The 15,372-nt window shown below is 35.3% G+C and overlaps 1 protein-coding gene across 3 annotated transcripts in view; it reads right to left on the reverse strand.

Moving 5' to 3' along the window:
• Nucleotides 1-1,630: 1,630 nt before the first annotated feature.
• Nucleotides 1,631-15,372, reverse strand: part of GABRA2 (gamma-aminobutyric acid type A receptor subunit alpha2) — a 63,508-nt gene continuing 49,766 nt past the window's right edge. For 2 of the 3 annotated variants that reach the window (XM_021524958.3, XM_021525032.3), the window contains exons 9-10: nt 12,721-12,923; nt 1,631-8,744 (exon numbers count right to left, since the gene is read on the reverse strand). In XM_021524958.3, coding sequence (XP_021380633.1) covers nt 8,436-8,744; nt 12,721-12,923 — 512 coding nt within the window. In that variant the 3' untranslated portion in view covers nt 1,631-8,435. Of the gene's footprint in view, nt 9,087-12,720; nt 12,924-15,372 lie in introns of all 3 variants that reach the window. The other variant, XM_077782831.2, reaches the window with a different exon arrangement.

The raw sequence follows: 15,372 nt of genomic DNA on the forward strand, positions 1-15,372 counted from the left end.
CCTTTAAGTATGGAAAGACCACAATGAGAGCTCCCTTCTCCAGGCTGAACAACCCAGCTCTCTCAGCCTGTCTTCACAGGACATGTCCCAGCCCTCTGAGCATCTTTATGGCCTCCTCTGGACTTGCTCTAACACATCTGTGTCTTTCCTGTGCTGAGGACCCCATACCTGGACACAGTACTGCAGGTGGGGTCGCCCTGATTCTTAAGATTTTCTAAAGCCTTCTGAGTTTACATTCTGTTAGAAAACTTTCCCATACATTTTCTGTGAACAACATATTGTTTTGCATTCCTTCGTGGAGGTGGAGGAAGTTGATGTAATGGTGGTTTGTCCAATGTCTTTGGAGAGGTGGCCCATTCACTCTCCAATCCACTGTCACCTTTGGAAAAGTATAAAAGTTGGAGTCAGAAAATAAACCTTCTTTTTTACCTTGCCATCACAGTGGCTCATGTTGTACTTTCTAGTGTCCTATAGCGACAGGTGGGGTCCCACAAAGGCAGAGCAAAGGGGGAGAATCACTGCCATTAAGTTGCTTTTGATGCAGACCCAGATGCCATTGGCGTTCTGGGCTGTGAGCGCACACTGATGGGTCATGGCCATATTTTCATCCATGAGAACCCCCCAGCCCTTCTCTGCAGGGCTGCTCTCAATGACATCTCTCAGTCTGGGACTTCCCCAACCCAGGTGCAACACATTGTACCTGGACTTGCTGAACCTCATGAGGCCCACCTCCCAAGTGTGTCCCTGTCCCCCTGAATGGCATCCCTTATTTCTACTGTGTCACCTGCACTTCTCAGCTTTGTGTCATTGGTAAACTTGCTGACGGTGTATGGATCTCATTTTCTGTGTCCATGATAAAGATATTGAAGAGCATCAATCCCAAAACTGAGCCCTGAGGGACACCTCTTGTCACCAGCCTCCACTTGGACATTGAGCCATTTACCACAATTCTTTGTCTGTGTCTACCCAGCCAATTCCTTACCCATCACAGTCCACATCTCAAATCCATGTCTCTCCAATTTGGACAGAAGAATGTCATGTTCTTCATCATCCTCATGAAGAACATTTATGTGGTTCTTGTGAGAACATATGACTTTACAGGAAAAGAAAGGATCATCCCAGAAAAATCCATAGCTTTTCCACTGAAAGATTTGGAATCAGAATGTTCATTTTGAAACAAAAAAAACAAACCCAAACCCACAACTTACTAACAGTATAGTTTTTTGTTCGTTCCTAAGTAAGCCTTGTTAGCCCATATGATCCCATTTGCTGTCTGGTAGGAGGTTTCTTATGCTCCACACCATTTGGTTGTTAGTGTATACCCAGCAGCAACATGTTTTATAACCTTCAGAAAATATGAAACATGTATACATGTATACATGAGGGTATTCTCATTATATAAATAGGAAATCTGTTAAACTCTCACCAAGATGAGGAATATTTTCTTTTCAATATATTGTTTGTTTCCTTTGGGAAATATTGTCTTTAATAAAAAAGCACCTTCATAGAGGCTGTAATGGGTTGTCTAAAAACAAGAAATGAAATACCCACACACAAATCCTAAGAGAAAAGACATGAAGGGAATTAAATATTTGTGCTGTCAAAGCATTAAAAACAAAAATACAAAATGTGCTATATTTAAATTAACTTTAATAAGAAGTACAAAAAGATAATGTTAAGCAATCTTTTGCATGTGGTTAATAAATATTCTTCAACAGCAAGCAGTGACACATTCAAACATAAATCCAGTAAATTCTTTTACATTTTAGAAAAGTAACAATTTTCCCAGTTAAAACAAGGTCACAAATTACAGAATATTATAATCTTCTTTAATTATTTATAACTATGAAACCTACTAAATAAGTAAACTGTCACCCAGATTTTATATGACATTGATGTTCAAGGTTAAGTATACTTACATTTATCATGCAGTTTCTTATTGTGCATATTTGATTGGTGTTTATTTTCAAAATTATTGATTTCATTCTTCCCATTCCCTTATTTTTTTAATATACTGGGAGTGCCTGTTTTCCAAGTCCTATACATTTTCACACCTAAGTGACTCACTAAAGTAGATTTGTCATACAATGCGTAAATGTTTTCTGACTCCAGCCCAACTGAGAATTTGCAAACCATGTATGAATCAGAGACCACTTTATTTTTACTATTTTTTTAATCAAGTATAACAACATCTAGTGTAATCACTTCCATTAAAATTAAAGTGCCTTCAAAAGTGACTATTTGGAGGGAAGAGGGAGGAGGGGTGCAGTTTAGGAACTGATTTTTTAACAGTTTATAGATACGGTGCATATGCATCCTAACAGATGTAAATTACTACATTGCATTCCGTGCTATTGCTAAGCTACAGTAGCCTATAAACTGATAAATTCAGCCAAGATGAACATCTAATAAAGAATATCAAAAGCAGCTGATCAAAGTAATATCTTGTTCCATTCACTATTTCCATCCATCCACCCATCCACCCATCCATCCATCCATCCATCCATCCATCCATCCATCCATCCATCCATCCATCCATCCTCAATGACATAGTTTGTTGGATAAAGTATAGGAAAGCAAATATAACACTTCAACCAGTTGAAGCTCACCCCCTTTAATATCAGATGAATGAAAGCACTCATTGCAATCATTAAAAACCTTGAATGCATAAAGACACACTCCTGAACACCTTATCAAGTAGAGTATTCACATTATGTAAGGAATTTAAAAGCAAAATAGAATTTTTAAATTATCCAACAATAAAAATATAATCATATATATTTATGTAGACTCCAACACTAGAGGAAGAGTATACATTATCTTGCATATTTTAAAGTATCCTCCAAATTCCTTTTTATTAGAGTTATCACCTCATCCTTACTTACAGCACTTTCACAATATTCTTAAAGGGCATTAATAAATATCAAGAAAAAAACAGACATTAAGTCCTGTATTCCAGTATGGTTGAAACTTTTTTTAAGGGCTTATTTTCATGGATTAAAAAATTGACAACCCATTTCCAAAGAAGAGCCCAGGTGCAGTTAGGTGTACTCCTCTTCTGTAAAAGTCCTTACTGAATTCACTGATAGAGATGAACATCATGAGGATGAAAATTAGTTCTATTTTAAATTCAGTGCAAAATTTGCCCTGATCTCCATCAGAGATGTCAAGCTCTCAAAATTTATCCTCTTCCAGTAAGATATAATCACAGACTCCAAAAACACGAGTCAAAAGATTCACCTAGAAAGACCTGAATCTAGAAAACTAAGTGGTTTAAAGTAGAGGGAAAGAAAACATTTTATGTGACTAACATATGCCAGGCATTGTGACAAAGTTTTGAACATTTAACTTCTACTACTAAAGACCTAAAGTCCCTCAGTGATACTCAGATGGCAGTAATTTATAATTGGATTTAGAAAATAATTAAAAGTTCTATTTTTTAGGGATTTTGGGTCATCTACTTAAATGAGGTGGAGGTTTCCTTGACTAAGGGAAAAAAAAAAAAAGAGATATTAAAGGGATGCAACTTGAACATTCTAAGAACATTCTAGCAGGAGTTTCACTGGTGCTAGGATGAGATGGAAGGAATCCTAACACTGCTTTATAAGGAACCATTCAGTACTCAGGGCTGAAGGGTGATCTGACTTTTACACTAATTCACATAATTATTTTAACTTTTAAATGTGTGTAAGATAAAAACTTTATATGTGACACGAAATTATACCACACTCAGAGAGTCTATTTAGGTATGTTTAGACATTTCTACAATTGTCAAACTGTGTTTTTTAAATTAAGCCATTTAACTTATTGGGTTTATTTTAAAATGTTTTCTTCCTCTACTTTAAAACTCATTGCATGACTTTATAAATTTTACCATTATGTGTCTGCACATAATCGGGCATAGATGATGATAGCTTCATATCCACACTGAAATAATCTTTCATGCCAGTTTGTTGGGAGTGGTTATGTTCAGCAGCATGGACTTCATCTGTTTTGTGAAGGCCAAGGCAAAACCTGTGCACAACTAAGCTTTCAGAATAGGAATGAGAGGTGTGGAGGATGAGTGCTGACTCTCTGTGCTTAAGTAAAAGCCATGCTTTTTAGAAAATAAAGTGTAGAATTAACAAAATTCTACTTAATTTCTAAAGCTTCTTTTCTCCTTCCACCCAAGATGTTCCAAACAGCAGAAGACACACAGTATTGCATGGTCTGTTTTCACAAAGCAGTCACTAGAGGCCTCTCGCTTTCAAAGGCACAACTCATGTCCCTCAAATTCAGGAGAATTATACAAGTATTTCCATTTCTTGTGCTCTAGAAGTTACTGTCCACAACTCACATGTGGCAGTGAAGGCTCAGAACTGAAGCTGAAACAAAAATACACATTACCTCCCTCAGCAACTTCCTCCTCAGTTATCTCACATTCCACTGCCATGGTAACAAAGCCATTTGTGTACTCTCTTTTCTCCTTTCCTCCCCCATACATCCCTACCTCCTCCCTGCTGCTTCTGGTTGATTTCATGCAGACAATTTTTGGTCTTTTTTTGAAAAGTCTCATCACTCTGTATGCTATCTGTAATCACTGGGAAGGGAAGGCTCCTGTTCAGTCACTAGATGCTCTTTTCTTTAACTATTCGGACAAATTGGCTCATTTTTAGAATAACGTTCAGTCGTATGAGTGGTCTGCCAAACTAAAGCTCATATCTCAGAATGCCTACCATAATATTTTTTAAAGATGCTCAACAATGCAGTAGTTACAAGTTGAATTAGCTCACATATGACAGGTGGAGGTAATTTAATTGGCCACAGCATAATTGAGAATTTTCTAAGCTACTCTTCTGTCATGAAGTCTCCAGCAGACAACTCTGGCTGATAAACTGTGCTGATCTCTACTCTTCATGCTGATTTATAAATTACTGTAAAATTAACTGACACATGCATCCAGAAGTATGTGCCCCAGTACTACACTGGAAGCCTGTTCGATAAACCTCATTTAGAATTACTGTAATTCCAATCTAACTTTACCACAGTGTTTTATCTTTCTTTTAATTTTATTAATTTCTTAAATAATAAAATATGACACGCTGACCCAAGAATAATAGGAGAAGTAGGTTAGATTAATATGCCAACCAAGAAATTCACTGCCAGATTCCATGTGCAAGTCCTTGATAGAAAAGTGACTTCCGTTTTCTCACTCATACTTCCCTTTAAGTATTTATGACCTGCAAGATTTACTCAAATTATAGGAAACCTCTACATATTTGGCACATAGATTTTTTGACATTAGATTTAAAATAAGACACAGATTTTATACCAAATGAAATGACACAGATTCCTTCTAAATGAAAGTAAGGCCTAACTCTTGTATTCTGGTATTCCTTGCACAACACTCCCATTCACTTAAATCTTTACATTTATATTCACTTATCTAGTTCGTAGTCTTACAAATGTGCAACTTATGTGTACCCAGTTGGGCCACTGTAAATGTTTCAGCAGTGAAACAGTAAAGCATACTCCTCCTTCCCATAGAAGATTGATTTAATGTAGACCAATTAACTAAATTTTCTAGAGCATGCCCATTTAAAAACTGCTGATGCCCACAATAACTGCTTGTGTATATTTGAATATTTTTCACTGAGTTTATATGATATGCCTACTTTTCGATATAAGTGGGCAATAAATGTAACTTTACCATGTGATAAACACCTGTTTTTTCTAATGACTCAAGCAAGTGTAGCGAAAATGGTCAGTGAATGAAAAAATAGTTGTACCAAATAAAAGTGGCAGCAGCAGGGCTGACTAACATGAGACAGTGTTGGGCTTCTTGTGCAAACTGAAGAAATGCATTTGCATGGAGCTCTGAGTTACCCAGATGGTATTTTCCAGAGAAGTCTTGTTGGAGAAGATTTTACCATTAGAAGCCTTTGAGGAGGTCCCATTCTTGGATAAGGATGCAAAACCCTTCATTATCAGGTAATTCAACATGACTGAGTACACTCATATTTGGCATGGGGAGACTTCTGACTATACAGTGTCGTGCATGGAGAAATACACAACAGTTTCAACACTGTGAAGGGTTTGAGTCTGTGGGATGTAGCCAAGGGTGAAACACAAACCTCTGTTTCTCACACCCCAGTCTGGTGAGGTTTGGAGAGTCCCTAGATCTTGCTGATAAGAGCAGAAGGTAAGAACTCTCACTGGGTCACAGGAAGGAGACCTCAGCCACAGAAAACATAACTGAGCTATTCAAGTTCAAGAGCATTTTAGCAGGGGCCTCCATTAAACTATACAGTCAGAGCCCTTTGCCAAAAACAGCTAAAAGGGGAGGGATTTTTCTACAGTCCTAATATTTACAATTATTTGTACATATGTACATATTTATATATTTATTCATAGCTGGACAACATGATGTTGAAGGGAAAATTTTTAATTTACAAATGAAACATTTTAAAAATGTATGCTTATAGCATGAAAAAACCCTTTTTTTTATTGCTTGCCTTCTAGCTGTTTGTTCATAATCACACTATTGCACACATCTCCATGTTACATGGAAGATCTACATTTAAATATAAATATATATGAAAATAAGGATATTTTTATTTTAATGTTCTGAGTAAAGTGCTCATTTTTAAGCTACTGTTGATGAGAAAGGTTTAGTCTGACAGTTTAATTAGAGGGAATTCAAGGGATACACGCCTTGTCCATGCTTCTCCCTTTCTTTTATAACCTACTAAATGTCTTTATTATAGTGATGTCCACTCTGTCTTAACTATTAATTCTATTTATAATATGCATTTGTGACCTTGGCATCTATACTGTCACACAAAGTACAAAACAGAATCACATCAAAAGCAAAGAAAAAGCAAGAAAATAAAACAGCAAAAGAAAGCAGTGTTTCTCTTTGTCGTTTTTAGCACACTTTCATGTCTTAAGATACTCTTTTATTTGATTTTAGAAATATTTGTACAACTTTTTTTAAACTCCGAACATACCTATTTTATGCACTATACTCAAGTTACTGTACAAAACTGCAATAAATGACACTATACGACTACATATGTCTCTACTAGAAGACATCATCATAAAGGTGTATCTTTTTTAAAGGTCAACTAATAACTGCTAATGTATGTGTGAATCAAAATATTTTTGTTTGGCCAAGTATACTAAAATCTAAATACAGTACACAATTATTATATATGCTATGAGTTACCAGGCCTTTAGGGGCATAAAGAATCTTTGCAAAGGCTCAGAAGAAAAACAATTGTACTGATAGTATTAAATGTTCTTATAAAATTGCCAATGGCAGATCCAATTTTGTTATATTTGTGTATATGAAATACAGTTGATGCCTACTGATGATGCATGACCTTTTATTAAAAAAATAACATTCAAATCTTAGCAAAATCATTTCTAGTATACAAAGTTGTTGTAAAGTTATGTCAGCGAAATGTAAAGTTGCAATTTACAAAAGCAGTAGTAAATTTTATTATATGGACATATTCCTGAACTTAAATCATGATTCTTGTTTCCCTTGAAAACAGTGCTTCCTGGGACAAATACAGGTAAATATTGTAAGGGCAGGCTTTAGGAAAACATTAAGCAAAGAAAAAAAAATATTATATTACTGATAAACTTAACCTGAAAAATTTCTGAGTCTATAAACCTGAAAATAATTCAGTTAAGAACAAAATCAAAAATAATAATTTAAAAAATCCAGCTTTGCTGAACCAGACAAACCAGCTTAGTAATATCAAATAAATAAAAGAGTGAAAAAATAAGTATCTCACTAGCAGAAGTTGGTTGATATTAAATTTGATTTACCCCTTTCCCTGAAATCAATTAGATTAATTTATTAACAGCTTCAAAGAGGACAGAAGTAAGAAACTTGTGGCTTTTGCCATACAGTAGTGTTTACTACCTCTTCAATCTAACTTGTATCCAGAATATTTGTGAAGAGCAGAACTGTACGACCTCCATACTCTGTTATGTACATGGGTACTGCTATTATATGAAATAATTACACCTTTTTAAAAAAATCACTTTTTTAAATGACAGTTTCTTTCACTAAAGTAGAATTAGTTACTTTATAGAAAAATATTTTAACTTTAAATTAAAAAAATACTGCTCCTAAATAATTATGTAGGATCACATCTTCATCTCATTGTACGGAGAGAATATAATTCTGTATATTTGAATCCTAGTTTAACAGAAGTCCCCTGGGTTTAATTTTAAAGAGCTGGCTGTATTTGCCATGGGTGCTATCTGTTTACAGACCCATGAATTAACACTGTGTCCCTCCTTTGGAGACACACAGACAAGACATTTATATACACACTGTACAGAATGGTTCACAGATTAGCAGTTATTAGTCGGACTGTACATAGCGAACAACCTATCTGATTAGAATGATGCTTGAAGTCCTCGGTGCAAGTCAGCTTTTAGGTTGATGGTGCAAAGCCAAGTAAGACAGGCTCCCTGTTTAAATATGTAGCCCAATACACTAAATTAAAAGTACCAAATAAGACTGGAAACACTATTCTAGACATTCTGTCAATTTTGCTAACGCTGTTGAATGTCTTCTTTGCTTCTTGTGGCTTGGCTTCTGGTTTTGCCTTGTTGGGTTCTGCAGTTGTAGCACTCTTGGAGATGGTTGGTAGCACTGAGTCCTTGGTAATATTTGGAGCATAGTTGGCAACAGCCACTGCATAGGCATTGTTTTTCTTAATGACAGATGCTTTTTCTTTTTTCTATTGGAAGACAGCAGGAAGTTAAATATTTCATGTGTATTTGCCAGAATAGACTTAATAAAACATCATTTCAAAAGTAAAAGAAACAAGTGAGCACATTAAAAAAATACCATGACAATAAATTCAGATATAAAGAAAGACATTTTCAGTCTATTCAAAAAGGTTGAGGTGACATAAGATTGCTCTTCCACCATCAAATGCCCTACTGAAGTATGTGAGGAAGTCTCTGTTACTGTGATTGTAAGCATAACTGGAGAAGAGTTGGCCTTTCTGTAGTGGCTCTGCATCTGTCTCCTTACAACAGAATTGCAAGTTCTTTACAATGTTTTCTGTGAAGATTACCTGTCATCATAGTAAAATTAAAATTAGGCCACCTTTCTCACATAAAAATAGCATGACTATTATTTGGGCATGTATAACATACCACTAATAAATAAATAAATATGGGTATACATTTTTTAGAGACTCTGGAGAAATGTGTTTACACATATATATGCATACATAGACACACACAGGAAGAGATTTCAATTAAGTGAGAGAAGGAATCCAGATTGATAGTTTTAGAACTGAGCTGAGATTTAGCCCTAGAACTATTTCTGGTTTTCATAAATTATTGGTTAAAAATGCATAACAAAGATTATAACAGGACTAAGAACCTAAAAACTAGCAGAAGATAAGGAGAGTGGGATGGAATTAATTTAATGAAGCTCAGAAAAGGGCAGTTTAAGTCCTGCACCTGGGGAGGAATACGCGATGCACCAGTGCAAGTTGAGGCTAATGAGTTAGAAAGAAGCTTTGGAGAAAAAGCCCAGGGGCCCTGGTGGCCACCAAGTTGAACACAAGCCAGCAGTGAGCCCTTGCAGAAGCAAAGGCCCACAGCCTCCTGGGCTGCATCACAGAGGGTTGCCAGCAAACCAAGGGAAGTGATCATTCCCCTTGATTCAGCTCTGGTGAGGCCCATCCAGGAGTGCTGGATCCAGCTTTGGGCTTCCCAGTTCAAGAGAGACATGGACATAAAGAAACTAGCCTAGTGAAGGACAACAGAGATGATTTAAAGCCTGAAGCATCTGAAATACAAAAGGCCAAGAGAGCTGGGGCTGTTCAGCCTGGAAAAGAGAAAGCTCAGGGGAGTCTTGTCAATGTAAGTACCTGAGAATAAAGATTAGACTTTGCCCAGTGAACTCTAGTTGAAGGACAAGAGGCAATGAGCACAAAATGAAATACAGAATATTCCACTTAAGTTCTAAAAACCCTCAAATTTTTACTATGAGCATGACCTAGCAGTGGCACAGGTTACCTAGAGAGGTTGTGGAATCTTCATCTTCAAAGATATTAAAAAAATATCTAGACAATGACCCTGAGCAACCATCCCTAGCTGATCCTGCTTGCACTAGGGGAGATAAATTTAATGATCTCCAGAGGTCAGTTCCAACTTCACCTGTTCTGTGTTGTTATGGGATTGTGTATCTTTCAAAGGGCTAAAGTTCAACCAGGGGCAGTTCACTGGAAAATTCATGTGTACACATAGGCACAGGGATGTGAAGAGAATGAATACAGGCTTTGGGTTTCAGACCAATGCATAGGTTCACACACTAGTTCTGTAATAATATTGTAATGCTGTAAATTCATCCAATGCATTGCAGCAATCCCGGACTTAGGAATTTCTAATAACCTACAAGAAAGAAGGGAAGGCAGTTTCTCAGGAGGCAATATATATTATTTACATATATATACCTATATGTCATTTATATGTAAAACAATACAATAATACAATGTAATTGAAAATATATGTATGTAATTTAGAGACAAGCAAATAAACATTATATTTAGTTTGTCTCTTCCACAAAATACAGAATTAAGCAGTTGAAAAATAGTTAACTTATGGCTCATATAAGAAATCATCAGTTGTTGTATTGGTTGGTTTTGATTTGTAATCTGATGGAAGTGACACAAGTAAGGGAATTCTTGTGACATTTTTCATATAGGTGCATTTCAATATTTTACTTCCACTGGGAGGCATCTATTCCATTTGCAATTTTGGTTTTAAATTACATCCAATTTGATATTTATCTGAGCCATATAAAAATCTTGCTGAGATCTTCATGGTTAGATGTTGTGCCTAAAATACCTCATCTTAGGAGATGGAGTCACATAAAAAGAGAATCTGGGAATCATTTGGGAATACAGCATTGTTCCTTATTGACTGGAGTGTGAAAAATATTTGATTAAATATGTAGCTTTTTCCTGCACCTTCTTTCCTGTGAGGCAAATTCCATGTCAACAGCACTTTGACAAGAATTTCCATATAATGTGAACACAGACAACTGTCACTGAGGAAAGATATTTCATTTTAATTAGTGAAGAGTAAGCTTGGCTTTAGGTGTACAGATGCCTTCAGCTAAAAAAAAAAGAGCAAATTACCAAATCAAATTATGAGACGAAAACTTTAATTCATCTATAAGTCCTTCCTTTCAGACACAATTAGTGTGTTTTTAAAAGGTATCTGTAATACCATTAGTGAGACCTGTATAATAAAGCTGAACGATATTTTTGTATGAGAAACTATGTTAAAAGCTTATCTTTTTGTTAAGTCAGTTTGAAGAAAGAACTGGACACATGGATGGTATATAAATCTTAGAACATAATGGATGCAATTGTCACTCCTAGGGAAGGAATACTGCCAAGATGTTGAACAGTTGCCACTCCTTAGATCATGAGACAACACTGTTGTACTTTATAGGAATAACCAAAGGATGATGAGAGAGTTTATAAGGGCTCGCTAGATTATTAAAATTATAACTGCCATTATTGTAATAATTGCAATAACTGGCACACAGGGCAATGTGCCAGTCTGAAAAACTTCACTTATGATATTCTGATAAACTTGCCCTGATTTACCTCTAGCAGGAGGTAACAGATCCTGAAGTTATGGATAGCTCATACCCTTCCAGAAGTCACAGGGAATTCTGAAGAATGAACATTTCTTCTAATTCTCCTTTGCTATTGACTGAACATTTTGCTTCTTTATGCATTCAAAATGATGACAAATCAGTTAATAAAACCTGCTTCACATTTACTATAATCATTTAGGAAATAAAATTCTATCCTATTTTAAGAAGGATCACAGAAATCTGTGTATTTTTCAGAAGAAATCTGTTTTCATTGGTAAAATCAAGGACTGAGATAGGAAAAAAGGATAAAATACATTAAGTCAGTCAAAATGAGTGAACTTTAATAATTGTTCTGTATTATTTCAATTCTAAACTGCAAATACGCAAATTTAGGTGTGTCACTAGCTCATTCTGTTTGTGAAGTGAGAAATTCTATCAGGTTAAAACTTATTTATTCCACCATGACTACACCACTTATAAAGACCAGAAAATTAAGGCATATCTGTGTTTCCATGTACTCACAGCATCAATGCATCAGAGGTGAAGAATTCTGTATATCTGCTATCTAAAGTGGTTTTAAAATTTATGTCTAGCTATCATTAGGAATAAGTTTCAAAATACTGGAAATGTTCAGATATTCTAGATTTTGTTATTCATAGTACTTACATATATGGATATTAATTTGTTTTTCTAAACCTTACATACTATGAAAATTAATATGCATTATATATTTCTGTAATTTTTTTATTTCCAATTCAATTGAATTTAAGAATATAAAAAGTGATCAACCAATATAATCTGGATTAAATTTTATGAATAACCAGATAAACAGTTGTATCTGAGGAGTCAAAAAACACGTTCCCCAAACAAATAAAAGTAACACTATTGATAACTAAAACTGGATTAGTAAAATCAAATGAGATTAGCTACATAAGGGCAGATAAATTCCTGTTCAGGACAGAAAATACATTCTACATTATTTTGATTTAAAGCTTTTATATATATATATAGCAAAATATCATAACAATATATTAGAGCTGGTTTAAGTAATTGACTCAAAATGGGACTATTTCCTTAAGACTTACCTTATCATTCACTACACTTTTTCCATCCCAGGCCCATCCTCGTTTTGTGAAATAATTCACAGTTGCAAATTCAATTAATGCAGAGAATACAAATGCATAACAAACAGCAATAAACCAATCCATAGCTGTTGCATATGCTACTTTGGGGAGTGAATTCCGAGCACTGATGCTTAGTGTTGTCATTGTCAAGACAGTTGTTACTCCTGCAAGGGACACAAAACCAGAACATCAACAATTTCACTTTGATTTTGAATGTTAGAAAAAATAAAACAAAACATATTATTACATGCTTTTGAAACACAATGATTTTTTTTTTATATGTTGTGACAAACATTGCTAGAATTGTATTAAATGTTGTATCTGGATTTTCCTTTGAAGTAAATTCAGTTCAATTTCTTGTCTAAACTTCCTTTTTTTATGAGCTGATGATTTTACTTATAGAAAATATTTTTTTTAACCTATCAGGGCAGGATAGGTTATTGTAAGGGAAAAAATTAATTATTTCTTCATAGATTCATAGTATTTAACAACATTAGAGTAATAATTATTAATAGGTTAATGTTTGGTAGCTGGCTTCTCTGCAATGGCTGCAAGTTTGGCACCCATATTTACTGAAATTACCACACAAATAGACTTTTGTTATTTTTTTTTTTTTTACAGATGCTGTCTTACTAACCATTCAGTGACATACTCGAAGACATAAACAGGGAAAGTTCTCTTTCAGGTAACATGGATTGTATTCCAGAACAGCATTGATTTTGAAATGACAGATTATTGTAACTGTATTACGTGTCAGAAAACAAGAGTTGGTGATACAGGAAGGCTGTACACTCAACGTGGCAGCTACTAAAAGAACTCTGCAGTACTTTTTACATAATGACGACCTAGTGAAAAAAAAAAACAAAATCCCTCCCAAAAGAATCAGGAAGAGGATACATGGGAGGAAAGGAAGAGAAGAACTTGAGTCTGAGTCAGATTTAGCAAGCAGAAATTCCACAGCCATAAATACAGTCTTCATTCCTTAAGTAAATCACTTCTCCCACCTCAAGCTGAATCACACTTAGACAAACTAAACTATTCCCTTTGTGGCACACCATTAAGTACATCTGCAGAATTAAAGGCAACACAAAGTGATATACTCGGCACAGATCAGCAAACCTACACTTCACTATGACAGGCAAAGGAGATGCCATGGAAGAAATATTAGTAACAGCACATCACAGCTTCAACAAATACACACTCATAAAATTGGTGTAGGAGGCTTCCCAAGAGAAAGTAAAGTCACTCTCCCTAAGCCAGATCTTGTGCTGTCAGCAATCTGTCTGTCACCTGGGTCCTGGAGGATCAACATAGCTCTGATTTTCCTTCTGTTACAAGAGAAGAAACAATTTTTACCATTGTGTGAAAGAGAAGAGAGGCAACAATTGCATCTACTCCTCAGACTTCACAATTTTCATTCCTCCAGTAAAGATTCTCCATCTCTCAAAGTGCCAAAAAGGGTGACAGAGCAAAGCTAAGTGGACTCAGCCTCAGTGCTTTCAAAGGTCTGTGCAGCAGGGAAAACAATGCTCAGAAGCATCCTGCTGAGTCATACAGTATTGAGACACCTCAGCAAACATAAATCTCTAATTGCTGTTTTTCAGCCTCCATATATTAACTTATGGAGAAGTGGATTTGGCCTGGAATCAGCCATGACACTGTTGCCATCTACTAGCCTATGCAAAGAAAAGGAAGCAGCTATCATACGGTACAGTATGAAAATCTGTAGACAAAATATATTTCGTAAAGAACTTAGTTTCTCCCAACACTTACAGAACATATGGCTTAATTATTTTCAGCACCTCAGGGAAAAGACAGCCTATTTTACGTTTAAAATTATCACATGTAAATTTTAACACTGGTCCTGAGCTGCAGATAAATCATTATAATTATACAGAGGTATTAGTTAAGTAAATGTTTCAGTAAAGTGAACGAATCAGTGAAGTGAATATAAGGTGACCTTATCCACATGTAAATATATACAGTTGCTAAGGTACTGCTCAATTTAAATCCCACTTTATAGAGTAAATTAATCTTCTGGAAACCACATTGACTTCTTCAGAAATCTGATTTAAGATTTAGTGCTGACCTTTCCTAGTCCCAGTTAAAACATTGTGAATTTATATCTTGTTACCACATGCTACCGCTTGACAATTTCTCTAAAAAGTTCAGCAAGTTACACCACTTTGTGACACAAATGCTAATCAAGCAGCACACTGTCAGACCATTGTCAACACACTTTCATTTATTCCTTCACTCTATAAACTGAATGATGTTCAAGCAACCATAGTCATTTACCCTGAATTGAATGGGAAAAAATTGGACATTATAGTTAATTTGAAAAATCAGTTTTATTAAGTCTTTTTATGAAAAAGGCCTGAATGGAAATGACCTGCCCCTTTGCCGCTGCTAAACCTGAGAGGACTGAAAAGTTATTAATGTGGAAGAACATGATCAACTTGTAAAAACAAGACTCATTTATTTCACAAAGATTTAACTTAAAACCCCACAAAACCAATACACTGATAAGAATAAAACTGTTCCTCATTGCTTATCTATTTCATAACACCAGTGAACTAAAATTGATGTAAAAATCAGTGAGTAGATTGTAGC

This window comes from Lonchura striata, chromosome 4 (genome assembly GCF_050655825.1).
Source record: "Lonchura striata isolate lonStrDom1 chromosome 4, ASM5065582v1, whole genome shotgun sequence".
Lineage (NCBI taxonomy): Eukaryota > Metazoa > Chordata > Aves > Passeriformes > Estrildidae > Lonchura > Lonchura striata.